The sequence below is a fragment of the Anomaloglossus baeobatrachus genome, chromosome 3 (assembly GCF_048569485.1).
Source record: "Anomaloglossus baeobatrachus isolate aAnoBae1 chromosome 3, aAnoBae1.hap1, whole genome shotgun sequence".
Taxonomy (NCBI): Eukaryota; Metazoa; Chordata; class Amphibia; order Anura; family Aromobatidae; genus Anomaloglossus; species Anomaloglossus baeobatrachus.
Window position 1 is genome coordinate 424,535,015 of NC_134355.1, and position 15,608 is coordinate 424,550,622.

At 38.3% G+C, this 15,608-nt stretch overlaps 1 protein-coding gene across 3 annotated transcripts in view; it reads right to left on the minus strand.

Moving 5' to 3' along the window:
• FAM131A (family with sequence similarity 131 member A) overlaps nt 1-15,608 on the minus strand; it is a 94,735-nt gene that overhangs the window by 16,555 nt on the left and 62,572 nt on the right. The window contains exons 2-4 of one of the 3 annotated variants that reach the window (XM_075338472.1): nt 14,281-14,405; nt 8,936-9,016; nt 297-390 (exon numbers count right to left, since the gene is read on the minus strand). In XM_075338472.1, coding sequence (XP_075194587.1) covers nt 297-390; nt 8,936-9,016; nt 14,281-14,405 — 300 coding nt within the window. Of the gene's footprint in view, nt 1-296; nt 391-504; nt 617-8,935; nt 9,017-14,280; nt 14,406-15,608 lie in introns of those variants that run through there. The other 2 variants (XM_075338473.1, XM_075338474.1) reach the window with 2 other exon arrangements.

Below are 15,608 nucleotides of genomic sequence, written 5' to 3' on the forward strand. Positions count from 1 at the left end.
ACAAAGCCAATGGCACATATGATATAACCACTTCAAAAGTAATCTAGTATTGGCCCAAACAAATAACATTTGATTTAGCTTTCTCTTTTTTTCCATTGTACTAAAATAGCAAAATTAAAAAAAAACAAAGAAATGAAGTCTTAAAGAAACTGGGGGAGTAAGACCATACAGTTAAGGAACTTTGCCAGTTGTGTAAGTCTTAAGTTATGCCCTTAGCAGAAATCAAACATTGAACAAAATGCATCAATATACTATAAAAACCCCACATACATATACCTGCAAGACAATAAACTCACCGTGTAGAGAGGAGCGAGCAAGGGCTGTGATTTCGTGAATAGTGAGGGCTCGTCGAGACTTGGGTAACATTTCACCAGTGTCTTCAACATGTAACTATCACAAAAGAAACATGTTATATAGTAACTGAGACATCCAGCTTGTATTCTAAGAAAGAGACAAGACGTCTACACTAATAGTGATGAGCGCAGCATTGGAATCATTGCTTACAGGTAGTGCACGACTTTCCAGATTCACTGCCATAGTGATATAATAGAGTTAAGGGGTAACACTAGGGCATTCGTCATGTAACAGAAGAGAATTGTTATTTCTTCACTTCGCCCAGTCAGTCACAAGGGCAGAGATTCCGCTCTCCCGAAGACTGTGCACTTCTACATGGAAAAACACAGCATCCAAGTTCTACCATGTGACACATCCTTAACAAATGCAGCTTTTAAAAAATAAAAAGCGCTTACAGCTGAAAGGAGGGCACTTTGTTCAGGCTGCGAGCATTGTTTCTAGGGAAGTCATAATAACGACGCACATAAGACTGCCGTCTCTATTCATTAGTGCTCTATTAAGGGTTACATTTAAAGTGCAAAAAAAAAGAAAACAATACAGCAATCAATCTGATGCCTCGTAGGCAATTTAGGAAAAGTAAGCAAGAACATTATTGCATCTCTTCATCTCATCTGAACTTCTGAGAATGAAGAGTTCAAGTTCTGAACTATGTTATGTCATTTGGTACATACATGCTAGAATAAAGAATAATTCGGCAATGATGGTTTATTTTAGTAATGTAATGCACGACATTGTGGGTTTATATAGATGTAGCCGCACGTCACATTCTGTCTACAGCTGGCTGTATGGTCCTGAACGATACAGGGGTATGATCCATTATAGGGGACCAAAGGGGGTCTCCAATGCTCCTGAATGAACAGATATTTAAAGGGGTATTCACAGCTCATAACTTTAATTCGCATCCAGCGGGTCCTGCATCTATCTCGAGAATAGTGAAGAAGTGGTTGGAATTTCTATTCATGTGCATGGGAATCAGATGGCCTAGTCTTGGGATAGGTGACTGTCTCAGTGGAGCAAACATCTGCTTCTATTTCTGACTTATTCTGATATTTAGTGCCAGAAATGTGTGAGATGGACGAGATATAGACCCTAAAAATTAAAAGACTATTATAGAATCCTAATCAAAGTACAAACCAAAACATATTAGATGCACATCCCATAAACTAATACTGCATGGGACAGAACCTATTCCTGAGTACTAGTGTCTATGTTCAAGGTCCATCTAATGTGTATACGGGAGCATCAAAGTGTCCCCTACAGCAGATTTGAAGAAAAGACCTATTAGGCTGTTTCATTCCTTTTCGTTACTAATGGAGATAAGGCACCACCAGAGGTGACTCGCCATTCCCTACTGAACACACAGAAACTTGTCCAAACTACGTTTGTATGCACATGGGAAGGATAGCTAAGACTACATTCATAGATCCATGTGAGTGTTACAATCACAGAGAAATTGACTCATTTTTTTTCCTCTGGTGTCCTCCTAGTTACTTCCATTTTTCCCTTACACATTTGGACTGTCAGAACTTTCTTATCTAATGACTATTAGCAATGAATCAGTTAAAAATGGACGAAACTTGGATGGAAGTCTGAACTACAAAGTCTGTCTTCAGTGTGTCATCCGTTTTATACAGATCTCCAAAAATGTTAATGGCCGAGGCTAATTTCCAAGCGGATGAGAATAGGACCTGCTCTGATTCTTCACAACAAGAGACATGGACCTGTTTTTAAAAGTAATGTATATATGGCTCATTGAAACTTTATGGGTCAGTGTACTGTCCAAGAAATAAACGGATGTGTCACAAATGTTTGAATTGAACATAAAACTGATGCTAACTCAGAAAACTAGGCTAATTCATTTACAGGCTCTGCAATTCAGTAACAGAATACTTTATAGCCTATAGGCCGTAGTTTAATAATTCTTACCTACTGTATATCATATGTACCAAATCTGCCAAATGTATTAATCTACGAGACTGACAAATGAGAAACGTTACCAGATCTTGCCAATCATTTATCTACATTCATTGGGAAGTGGTCTTTTTGCTATCCCTCACCCCATTTAGAGTGGGAATAACCTGTTCTGACAATATCTACTATCACAAAGTAACATCACCATCTCTAGAATAGACTCCCACACGGGATGAATGGATTACTGCTCTGACATAGATTTGTAAAAGTAATTCATAAATATCACTGCTTAAAATCAGCAAAAAAATATGTTATGGACATATTGGAAATGTTTAGCCTTTGTGTGACTGTGACAGGCTGTTGGCATAAAACTCACATAACACATACAATACTTTGTATTTTTTGAAAGATAACCATTAGAAAGTTCAATTATTTCAAGTCATTACAGCAACCCCTGTCTATCCACCACATGTAGGGTGTCCACATGTACTGTGTGCTATTGACACCTAAAGCCACCTGAGCCAAAAAGGAGTCCTGCTAACTTGGAGTGTTTGAAGCCCATGTATTACATAAACAGACATTCATTTGGATATATATAAATTAAAAATGTCTGGCTGCCCTTTACTTCCCCTGGTACCAACAACTAATCCCCAGTGATTACTAAACAGGACCCAAATGAAGGGAGCAATTTTTTTTTTTTATCAAAGGTGTTGTCTTCATTCCCCCTTCCTCACCATCCGTTCATGCCGTGGAGACCTATGTACAACCCAAAGGTCAGTGTCACACGTCTGGTATTCACAGTTCATGTACGATCCAAGTGTCAAGGCTGGCTTTGGGTCTTCAGACTGAAACTCAACAACTTCATATACTGTGTGTTTGTGTATATATATATATATATATATATATATATATAGATTATATTATTTTATATATATATATATATATATATATATATATATATACACATACATAAACATATATATATACACACAGTCATATGAAAAAGTTTGGGCACCCCTATTAACCTTTTTTCTTTATAACAATTTGGGTTGTTGCAACAACTATTTCAGTTTAATATATCTAATAACTGATGGACTGAGTAATATTTCTGGATTGAAATGAGGTTTATTGTACTAACAGAAAATGTGCAATCGGCATTTAAACAAAATTTGACCGGTACAAAAGTATGGGCACCTCAACATAAAAGTGACATTAATATTTTGTAGATCCTCCTTTTGCAAAAATAACAGCCTCTAGTCGCTTCCTGTAGCTTTTAATGAGTTCCTGAATCCTGGATGAAGGTATATTTGACCATTCTTGTTTACAAAACAATTCCAGTTCAGTTAAGTTTGATGGTCGCCGAGCATGGACAGCCCGCTTCAAATCACCCCACAGATTTTCAATGATATTCAGGTCTGGGGACTGGGATGGCCATTCCAGAACATTGTAATTGTTCCTCTGCATGAATGCCTGAGTAGATTTGGAGCAGTGTTTTGGATCATTGTCTTGCTGAAATATCCATCCCCTCCGTAACTTCAACTTTGTCACTGATTCTTGCACATTATTGTCAAGAATCTGCTGATACTGAGTTGAATCCATGCGACCCTCAACTTTAACAAGATTCCCGGTGCCGGCATTGGCCACACAGCCCCAAAGCATGATGGAACCTCTACCAAATTTTACTGTGGGTAGCAAGTGCTTTTCTTGGAATGCCGTGTTTTTTTGCCTCCATGCATAATGCCTTTTTGTATGACCAAACAACTCAATCTTTGTTTTAATCAGTCCACAGGATCTTCTTCCAAAATGTAACTGGCTTCTCCAAATGTGCTTTTGCATACCTCAGGCGACTCTGTTTGTGGCGTGCTTTCGGAAACGGCTTCTTTCGCATCACTCTCTCATACAGCTTCTCCTTGTGCAACGTGCGCTGTATTGTTGACCGATGCACATTGACACCATCTGCAGCAAGATGAAGCTGCAGGTCTTTGGAGGTGGTCTGTGGATTGTCCTTGACTGTTCTCACCATTCTTCTCTGCCTTTCTGATATTTTTCTTGGCCTGCCACTTCTGGGCTTAACAAGAACTGTACCTGTGTTCTTCCATTTCCTTACTATGTTCCTCACAGTGGAAACTGACAGTATAAATCTCTGAGACAAATTTTTGTATCCTTCCCCTGAACAACTATGTTGAATAATCTTTGTTTTCAGATCATTTGAGAGTTGTTTTGAGGAGCCCATGATGCCACTCTTCATAGGAGATTCAAATAGGAGAACAACTTGCAAGTGGCCACCTTAAATACCTTTTCTCATGATTGGATACACCTGCCTATGAAGTTCAAAGCTCTCAATGAGGTTAAAAAACCAATTTAGTGCTTTAGTAAGTCAGTAAAAAGTAGTTAGGAGTGTTCAAATCAAGATATTGGTAAGGGTGCCCATACTTTTGCACCGGTCAAATTTTGTTTAAATGCGGATTGCACATTTTTTGTTAGTACAATAAACCTCATTTCAATCCAGAAATATTACTCAGTCCATCAGTTATTAGATATATGAAACTGAAATAGCTGTTGCAAAAACCAAATTGTTATAAAGAAAAAAGGTTAACATTAACAGGGGTGCCCAAACTTTTTCATATGACTGTAGATAGATTATATATATATATATATATATATATATATATATATATATATATATACATATATACAGTTAGGTCCAGAAATATTTGGACAGTGACACAATTTTCGCGAGTTGGGCTCTGCATGCCACCACATTGGATTTGAAATGAAATCTCTACAACAGAATTCAAGTGCAGATTGTAACGTTTAATTTGAAGGTATGAACAAAAATATCTGATAGAAATTGTAGGAATTGTACACATTTCTTTACAAACACTCCACATTTTAGGAGATCAAAAGTAATTGGACAAATAAACCAAACCCAAACAAAATATTTTTATTTTCAATATTTTGTTGCGAATCCTTTGGAGGCAATCACTGCCTTAAGTCTGGAACCCATGGACATCACCAAACGCTGGGTTTCCTCCTTCTTAATGCTTTGCCAGGCCTTTACAGCCGCAGCCTTCAGGTCTTGCTTGTTTGTGGGTCTTTCCGTCTTAAGTCTGGATTTGAGCAAGTGAAATGCATGCTCAATTGGGTTAAGATCTGGTGATTGACTTGGCCATTGCAGAATGTTCCACTTTTTTGCACTCATGAACTCCTGGGTAGCTTTGGCTGTATGCTTGGAGTCATTGTCTATCTGTACTATGAAGCGCCATCCGATCAACTTTGCGGCATTTGGCTGAATCTGGGCTGAAAGTATATCCCGGTACACTTCAGAATTCATCCGGCTACTCTTGTCTGCTGTTATGTCATCAATAAACACAAGTGACCCAGTGCCATTGAAAGCCATGCATGCCCATGCCATCACGTTGCCTCCACCATGTTTTACAGAGGATGTAGTGTGCCTTGGATCATGTGCCGTTCCCTTTCTTCTCCAAACTTTTTTCTTCCCATCATTCTGGTACAGGTTGATCTTTGTCTCATCTGTCCATAGAATACTAGTCCAGAACTGAGCTGGCTTCATGAGGTGTTTTTCAGCAAATTTAACTCTGGCCTGTCTATTTTTGGAATTGATGAATGGTTTGCATCTAGATGTGAACCCTTTGTATTTACTTTCATGGAGTCTTCTCTTTACAGTTGACTTAGAGACAGATACACCTACTTCACTGAGAGTGTTCTGGACTTCAGTTGATGTTGTGAACGGGTTCTTCTTCACCAAAGAAAGTATGCGGCGATCATCCACCACTGTTGTCATCCGTGGACGCCCAGGCCTTTTTGAGTTCCCAAGCTCACCAGTCAATTCCTTTTTTCTCAGAATGTACCCGACTGTTGATTTTGCTACTCCAAGCATGTCTGCTATCTCTCTGATGGATTTTTTCTTTTTTTTTCAGCCTCAGGATGTTCTGCTTCACCTCAATTGAGAGTTCCTTAGACCGCATGTTGTCTGGTCACAGCAACAGCTTCCAAATGAAAAACCACACACCTGTAATCAACCGCAGACCTTTTAACTACTTTATTGATTACAGGTTAACGAGGGAGACGCCTTCAGAGTTAATTGCAGCCCTTAGAGTCCCTTGTCCAATTACTTTTGGTCCCTTGAAAAAGAGGAGGCTATGCATTACAGAGCTATGATTCCTAAACCCTTTCTCCGATTTGGATGTGAAAACTCTCATATTGTAGCTGGGAGTGTGCACTTTCAGCCCATATTATATATATATAATTGTATTTCTGAACATGTTTTTGTAAACAGCTAAAATAACAAATCTTGTGTCACTGTCCAAATATTTCTGGACCTAACTGTATATATATATATATATATATATATATATATATATATATATATATATATATATTATATGATTCTACTGCCTTCATAAAAAAAAATCGGGCAGCCCATAGATGGCGTCCGAGTGTTATCCAATTTTTTCACTGACCCATATACTTTTATTTGTGAGTTTCCAAGACTCATATCTACATCGTACATGTCTCTGTGGTTTTATGTGGACCAACTGATCTTCCAAAAACAAACATTAACAGTTTCATTATATGCTTGAGTTAAATCCATGACAAACATCAATAGAACTCAAGACACAATCTGATGTCTGAATGAGCCCTTAATTTGCGCAATCCACTATATTTACTGTTTTTCCAGGCTATTTGCTCTATCTGACACAACATATACCTTATGTATAATTTAAAAACTTGAGAAACCTAAAAACACTCAAAATACTAAATATCATGTAAAATTTACTTTGTTAAAAGTGTACATAAGTAAATATTGTACTGTTATTTCCATATAAAATGTGATTTACATCTCATAAAACCTATATACTAAGCTTACAATACACTGTCAGGTTCACACCTTCAAAATCCACAGTAAACTCTGCTCCTTCTCTAACCAAGAAAGCATGGGAAATGTTCTAGTGGACAGCTATACTGACACACTGCTTTTGATATATTCTTATTGCTCAGTAACACTTTCCTACAATGAACCATCTTTGTTGTGTCTCCTGAGTTATCAATGGTATTTTTGCATCTAATATGCATCTGAAAAGCTTCATTGGTGCTTTTGTTGGCAGTTCATCAGATTGAATTGTAAAAAAAATATAATGGTCAGCCATATTAACAAAAGCCCCAGTGTTTTAGTGTGTGTGTAATATTTCCCCTTATGCCAAGAAAACAGGTTTGACCTCCCTTAAGCCATGGACTCCTCTAAAGGTATCCTGTGGCACACCGGTAATTGTCTGTAATTTTTCTCATTGCACTTGTAGGGGTGTGCTTGATCGAGTTGCAACAATATCAGTGTAACATCCACAAAAATGCCAAAATCCAAACATATCAAGCGTAACAATGTCCAGACTACCTATGTCCTACTTTCCTTAGCTCTTGCTGGCACCATCTCTTACCCAGGTTAGCAAAGTAGTGACACCTGGATGCCCATATGATGACCAGGCATCTCTTTCCATTGCGCCAGTCCAGTTTTGATAATTACCTGTCCATTCTAAGCGCTTTCTACCGTGCACAAGAATCAGAAGGGGCACTCGGACCGGTCTAGATGAGCAGGTAATTGTGATGTGCTATATGTTCTGAACCTTTCTATCATAGCCAGAAACACCTTTGTCACCAATTTATCGCTTTTTTTTTTTGTTTGAGAGGCCAGGGCTGCTAGCCTATGGTCCGTGACCCAGCCACTGCCTTACCAATTGTACTTGCCTGAACTACTTTTGATAAGCAGTAACCACAAGACTAGCTGTTTAGAGATGTGCTGACCCAGTCTTTAGCCACTATAATTTGCTATTGTCGATCTTAAATAGATGCTCGCTCATTATCTTGCTTCTAAAACATCAACTTCAGTAACTGACTTCACTTGTTGCCATTGTCACTTGTCAGTGATTTTAATATGGCACGTGGTGCATATAGGTACCGTAAAATGTGTTATTAAAATCGTTAAAAGCATATGGGTAAATGTAACTAGTAGGAATAACATTATCTACATTGTTTTAACCATTCTATAGGCAGTCCCCGGAGACACACTGCAGTAAATAACATTTGATTTTGTGCTCCACTTATATCACATAGTCATTACAGGCATAGACGGAATGATTCCACTACAAGACAGGTCCGTTTACTACATAACAATGTAAATTAAGTTACTCCAAGGGACTTAAAATGGAATAAGAAAATGAAAATATCCCTAATTATTTCAGTTTATAACTAGTTATGGACGAATAGAAACTATTCGGGGTCAGATTATTAACGAACCTCAAAGTACTATGCCGGTATTCGTCACGAATAAGGAACCTAATGCAAATCCATGGGGAACCCGAGCTTTTTCTTGAAGATTTCTCAGAAAAATGCTCAGGTTCATCACTGACTTGCATTAGGTTTGTTACTTATGACAACTACTAGAATAGTACTTTGGGATTCGTTAATAATCCGAACCTGAGTAGTTCGTATTCACTCATCTCTAGTTATAACATATAAGAACACTCTACGTTTACCTGTATCATCCTCACAGAAACTGATCTCTGTGCGGGGATGGAAAGGGGAGACAAAAACAAAATGGCACAAACATAGAAAAACGCACTTGAAATACTGATATGGAGCCCAGTGCACATACCACTACCCCAGAATTGCCCAAACTTTTGGCTGTTTCTCCGCTCTGCTGCAGATCTTCCCAACTCAGCACACACGCGTTGCTCTGTTAGGGAGAGAGAGGAATGCATATAGTGCTCTGCAATGCAATGTGCCAGGAAGACAGAAAGGCAAATCATGCTATGCAAAAAAGGGGGAGCGCAACATGCGCTGCACTTCTCCATCACATACAGTCTTATAACAGGTGGTGCTTACTCCAATCTCCCCCTCCTTCCACCTACTCATTGAGAGCCAACATCAACAAGGTGAATTTCTATGGAAACCTCAGCATGGAGAGAATCTCCCAGGATACAAAGAGAACACGTCAGGTGGGGAGAGAGAAAAATAAGGGGGAGATAAAGCAAAGAGAGGAGGAGGAGGAGGTTGAAAGAGCAGATAAATGGTTCCTTGTCCCAAATCAACAGGCGCATTGTACCGTAAATTATATTCTTTACTAAAACACAAACAGCTAAAAAATAGGCAACAAGCAAAGATAAACAACATTCATGGGCAACCTGCCCTGTTCTCAAAGAACACTTAATAATCAGCCCAAAGCAAGCTAGAAAGCTGTCAATCAAAGATTCAAAGTAACAGGACAGGTAAAAGGTATGCCAGATATTCTTTGATTTATTGCCTTGGAAATTGACATGCCATTGTCTTTATTGTGACATAAACCTTATAGAAGGAAAACACAAGGCATCACCCTGTGATAAGGAGCCATCGGAATCTCTCCCTACCACATCATAGAACTACTACTCTTACTATACACTATCTGATATGCCCAAGCATGCAGAAAAATTTAGGGCAGAAAGATTCCAGTTATTCTCTTTTACAGTTTAAAGGGGTTGAAAAGTATTAAAATTGAGAGTCCTCAGTGGTTGATATCTTTTAATGGCTAACTGAAAAGAAGGTAAAAAATGGCAGCTTTCAAGACTCCTCAGGTCTCTTCATCAGGCATGGTATAACACAAAATTTGAAGTCACATATTTATACACAACAGGACATAGAAAAGTGCCATAAATAAGACAAGTTATGTGAAGCAGAACGATCAGTACGGGAAGAAGAGAAACAGTTGTGTCAGGAAAGATTGGAGCAGTTCATAGATAAGGACTGGGAAAGTTTTATTGTCCTCTGATTGAGGTGTGGTCTGGGGTTGTGGTGCCTCCAAAAGATCTGAGGAGCACACTCAAAGAATCTGTTACCATCTTTTCAGCTAGCCATTGAACAGTATCAACCAAGGAGTACTCAATTTTTTTTTTTAAATGTTTCTATCTACTGACTAACATGTTACATAGATTTATTTAAAGAGGTTGTCAGGTCATATGAAATCGATGGCTAATTAATTTTAGACTGGTGGGTGTCGAACACCCAGACTCCAATGAATCAGCTGCTAGCAGCTCCGATGGTTTTGTCATGTAAACAATAAATTAAGTTGCACAGTGCCCGTAACCACTGAGTGTCTGCATTGGTCATGTGATATCACCAGAATATCTCAAAATTCAAATATTCAAAAAGAATATAGCAAATCAGCAAAGCCCGGGGACAGCAGCGGAAACCAGGCGAAAGAGTGTCAAGGGCTAATTATAAGTGAATTTATCATCTTTACATACATGAAGGCTATCGAATAAAAAAAGCTTAAAAAACAACCAAGATGGACAACTCCTTTAAGAGATTTTTAGATGTCTATTTAGGCAAATACACGCATTTACCATGAAATAAATCTGTGGACTCTCTTTCTCACAGATATGAGTTATTCCTTTTCTGATATTCCTCCTAAATATTTTTCAATAAATGTAACAATTATTTCTCCCTACTCTCTGTCCAACTGTCAGCACTGATTGACTGATTGGACAGAGTCAGACTTTGTAGGGACACTCCCCCCCCAATCCAGTTGTCAATTTATTCACAAATTCCTAGTATTAATATTTGATAGAAAGGCACAATGCAGAGTACTAAGGAGTGCTTCTATAAAAAAAAAATAAATAAGAAAATAAATAATTACTAAAAAGCCGTCAGTTGAGTTGTCCATGATACAGTACATTCAACTTTTTTAATAAAGGTTTTTTATGTAGATAATTCTATATATGAACTTATAAAGGTGGCATGGTTGATGGACATACCCTTCAGTCATATACAAGAGCAATGATATAGAGGCATAGTCTGTGACTCATTCTACACAACTTATAATATTGGTAAACCTTAAGGGTATATTCACACGGCACAAGCTTATTTTAATCAAAAAGGGGCATTACCAGTGTGAGACATGAAGATTAGAAGAGCAGACTGTCAGTCATTACATGTCTCACACCGTTCTCAGGGAGATCAGTGTCCGGCCCATAGCCGGGAACAGCTCATTTACGTAAGAAAAACATGTATTTCTCTGGACTAATACTTTGGATTACAGATATCAAGGTATCATTTTATTCAGCTATATGTTCATATAGACCGATTAGGAGAGCTGATCAAAGTGACAAATTTCAAGGGTTTTATATTTTAAGTTCCTTATTGCTAATATAAACAATGCTTAACTGTATGTATGTTGTTCTGAAAGTTGTGAAATAAATATAAAATATACATTTCTGATGTAATATTTTATTTATGTTAATATAAAGCTTAGCATTGTTTAAAAAGTATACTATGCACAAGGGTAAATTTAAGTCAGAAATATTATCATATCTTTTATAATACCCCTTTATCTAAAAAAATACATTTTATTTTTTTTCATCATGTCCACATTGTGCTAGCTTATCTATTGTTTGATTTACATATTTTGTTTGCTGGCAGTTTCTTGTGATGATTATAATCCGTACTTCTATTTTTTGTGAAAAATGATGGCATATTAAGAATTTTTTTGTTAAAATCTGTAAGTACACTGTTCCAACCGATTTGCTAGAAATATTTTTAGGCTAGGTTCACATGGAGGGTTTTGGAGGCAAAAGAACAATTTGAAGTTTTTTTCCAGGAGAATCCACTTCAGAAAATGTTTTCCTTTTTCTTTTTTTAAAGGCATTTTATCCCTACAGAAGCGTTTCCTGAAAATCTCCTTTTCCCTACAGTCAGGTTTGGAACAAATGAGGAATTTATCTCAAGGAACTGACTTATTCTTTTTTTCTAAGAAAAGGTTTACAAAACCTTGATGGGGAAAAAAGCTCAGAAAACTTGAGAAGAATAGCAAAGGAGATTTTTGAATAGGAAAAGTATTCACAGAGCAGTTAAAGATGTTTTTGGTAAAAAAAATTTCAGCAGATCCACTTAAAAAAACCCTCCATGTGAACATAGCCTTCTTTTAAAAAAAAAATGCACATGACTAACCCCCCCCCAAAATAAAAACAAAACTAGACTAAAACCTACTAAATGTATACAAAAGTTAACAAAATATTAAAGGCGAAAAAAGGCTTTCTTTACCATAGATAGCCACCGACACATGCATGCTCAACCCCAGAAACATAATGCATAGCCACCAAAGAAAAACTGCCACCCACGCTTGTACAATCTTGCAAATCCATGCAAAATTCCATTCCAGCCATGTTTTTGTCCTATTTCACAGATCCGCATACTTATTTGGTTTAAGAAAAAATGGGTTTATGCCCAAACAGTGTCTACAGTGACTATGTCAGAATTTCTACTGTGGTCACCAGGTTCCTTAGGAATGATTCACATATTTGACCAGTCTAAATAGATGGGACTAGATTTAGATTTTTTTTAATTCACTACTCTTACTACTGATAGTACTTACTGAAGGCAATTTTGAATAAATCTGGCTCCAGAAATGAGCTCATAGCTTCTAATGTGTCCACAATATCCACAATTTTGTCAATCTGTGTTCTAAGGCGTGAGGTTTCTCCTTGTGGAGAGTGACATGCCAGGTCTGGCATGCCAGTATGAGGACACTTAAACACCGTGCATGCTCCTCTGGGAAATGAAATATGCAAACTACCTTTTCAGAGTGTAAATGGAGATTGCGGTTTGCTTATATCCTAAGTCATATAGAAAGGCATGTTAGAGGGTCGATATTGACTTTTAGGATTGTATTTCTAATAGGTGGCACTAGAGTTCAAGCCCTGTTCCTCTCAAAAGAAGCAATTTGCATATTTAGTTTCACAGAAAAGCATGCAAGGCATTTAAGTCTCCTCATACTGGCATGTCACTCTCCACAAGGAGACACCTTACCTCTATAATCCCAGTCTTAGCCTCTCACCTAGCCAAATGAAATCTTATACTTTGCCCTGATGAGGGGCAATACCCCAAAACACAGTGTCTGCAATTTGAGATTCTGGTTTGGCTTATATTCTAAGTCATATGTAGAGATGAACGGACCCGTGGAAGATCGTGTTCTACTGGTACAGCTGAACTTTTTTAAACTTTGGTTTTGGACTCGGACTTGACCTGAACTTCATTTGAAGTCACTGATTGGCAGTTCAGGTCTCCGCACACATGCAGCCAGCCATAAAAACAACACTTCTGGAGGAGGGTGGGCGGAATTTATTTATTTTTGGGGGGGCACACTACATGTGATCACGCTGTTGTTACGCCCAGTGTGAGTTGTTCAAACACTGCAAGCAACTCACACTGGGCCGAACACCATGCATACCCGAGTACAGCGAGGCTAGCGGGAGTCGTTTGCATTCGCAAAGCACCTGAACTCCAAACCCAAACTTTGTTTTATTGGAAAAGTCTAAGTTCGTACCGAACACAAAACTTCAGGTTCACTCATCTCTAGTCATATGTCAAGGATGGTTAAGGGGTTGATATTGACTTTTAGGATTGCTACTTCCAATAGGTGGCACTAGGGTTCAAGCCCTCTTTCGCTCTGTATGTAGAGGCAATTTGCTTAGTCCATCTGTGTTGCAATTCTTTTTCTATAAAACCAGGTCTGTCTCCAGGTGCAGAGGTTCACAGCCTGTATGTTGATACTGCAAGCCCAATTATACTGAACGCATTAGCAGTTATTACAGCTGTGAATGCTTGTCGTAGCTATTACAAGCCTATGTAGACAGGAACCAAATGATCATGTTTGACTGCCACAAAGTAAGTAGGCCTTTATATGATAACTGCTGCTGAAGTAAGGTAAAACTCTTTGTAGGCCCCTATCTATAACATGATGTTAATAAGGCGCTACATTTCACTGCTGCTACAAAACATTACAGTATTAGCAGTGATAACATGAATCATGGAGGTGACATTGTCACTTGTAACATGGCAGTAACCCCTGGATGACTTAAACATGCTTGCTCATGCAGAAAATTGCTGGGATTACAAGTGCAGAAATTGTCAGCGCATTGTAGCAGTGTGCAGAGGGCATGTGTCACAGCAAGGCAAACCATGTGTCACCTCTAGGAACTCCTGGCTCTCCGATGGGACTTGTAGTTTAAACCTTCGTACAAGGTACGGTCTTTTCTGATGGTAAAAAGCAGTACTGCACCTCCCCTCACGCCACTCCACTTGCAGAGCATCCACTGGATGGGAACACGCAGGAATTAGTGAGGACAAGCACATATAACAACAACCATGGGGCGGGTAGATGCTCCCCAACCACAAAACCTGGTGCTGGTGGTACTGGCATGCAGTGATAGGCAGTTTTGTGTGCAGCTGGCACTCAGATCGTGAATGGCAGGTACACTATTTACAGGTAGCAAAGCAGGGTCTTTTTAGGAAGACAGAGAGAGATACATTCAATATAAGTGAAAGGTAGAAGAGTTAAAGGACATACAGGTATAGATTATATTTCAGAGATTTATGCAGTCAATCTAGCTTATGAAGAAGAAATATTCTTTAACCCACGGTTCCTCAGGAATGTAAGTAATGTCTGGTGGTGTGATGCATGAATAATCTCCAAAACCGGTATGGAGTAATCAAATAGAAGGGTATATTTGTAATCCAGCAGAAACAAAGTTAAAACTTTACAATTTATTACAGCTTCAGTAGCAACATAGGAAGAAAGTGAGTTACTGGAAACACATACCTGTGCGTTTCGAATCTGGTAGGCTTCTTAATCATACCCAACCATGATTAAGAACCCTGTTAGGTTCAAAATGCACAGCTCATGTGCTTCCAGTAACTAATGCTTTCTACCTGTTTTTCATGAAGCTATAATAAACCAAAGTTGTAACATTTTTCATGTGGGCTCTAGATTAGCTGGAGTCTAGCTTATGAGACCAGTCTGTGTAGCAAAATATACAGCAAGAGACTAGGGATGATCGAATACCTCAAATATTCGACTTCGCTAATATTTTCTGAATAGGTCACCGCTATGCGAATATTTGATGCGCAATGTAAGTCTATGGGAAGCCCGAATAGTTGTTGTTCGGGTTTCTCATAGACTTACATTGCGCATCGAATATTCGCGAATAGTCGAATAGCGGCGACCTATTCGGAAAATATTTGCGAAGCCAAATATTTGAGGTATTTCATCATCCCTACAAGAGACCTATGACTGAGATGCGGTATGATCCTGTTCTATGATACCTCTGTTACCTAGGAATGCCTACAGAATTCCTCATTGGGGTTTGTAGGGATAATTTGGATTTATTGCAACTCTTATTTCTAAAAGGTAACTTGGCAAGACACAACTTTAGAAAAATGTGATTAATATAAAAAGGAAGTCAGAGAAATGAAATCCCATACGCACAAAATAAACTTGATGTAAACTCTTGGAAGTA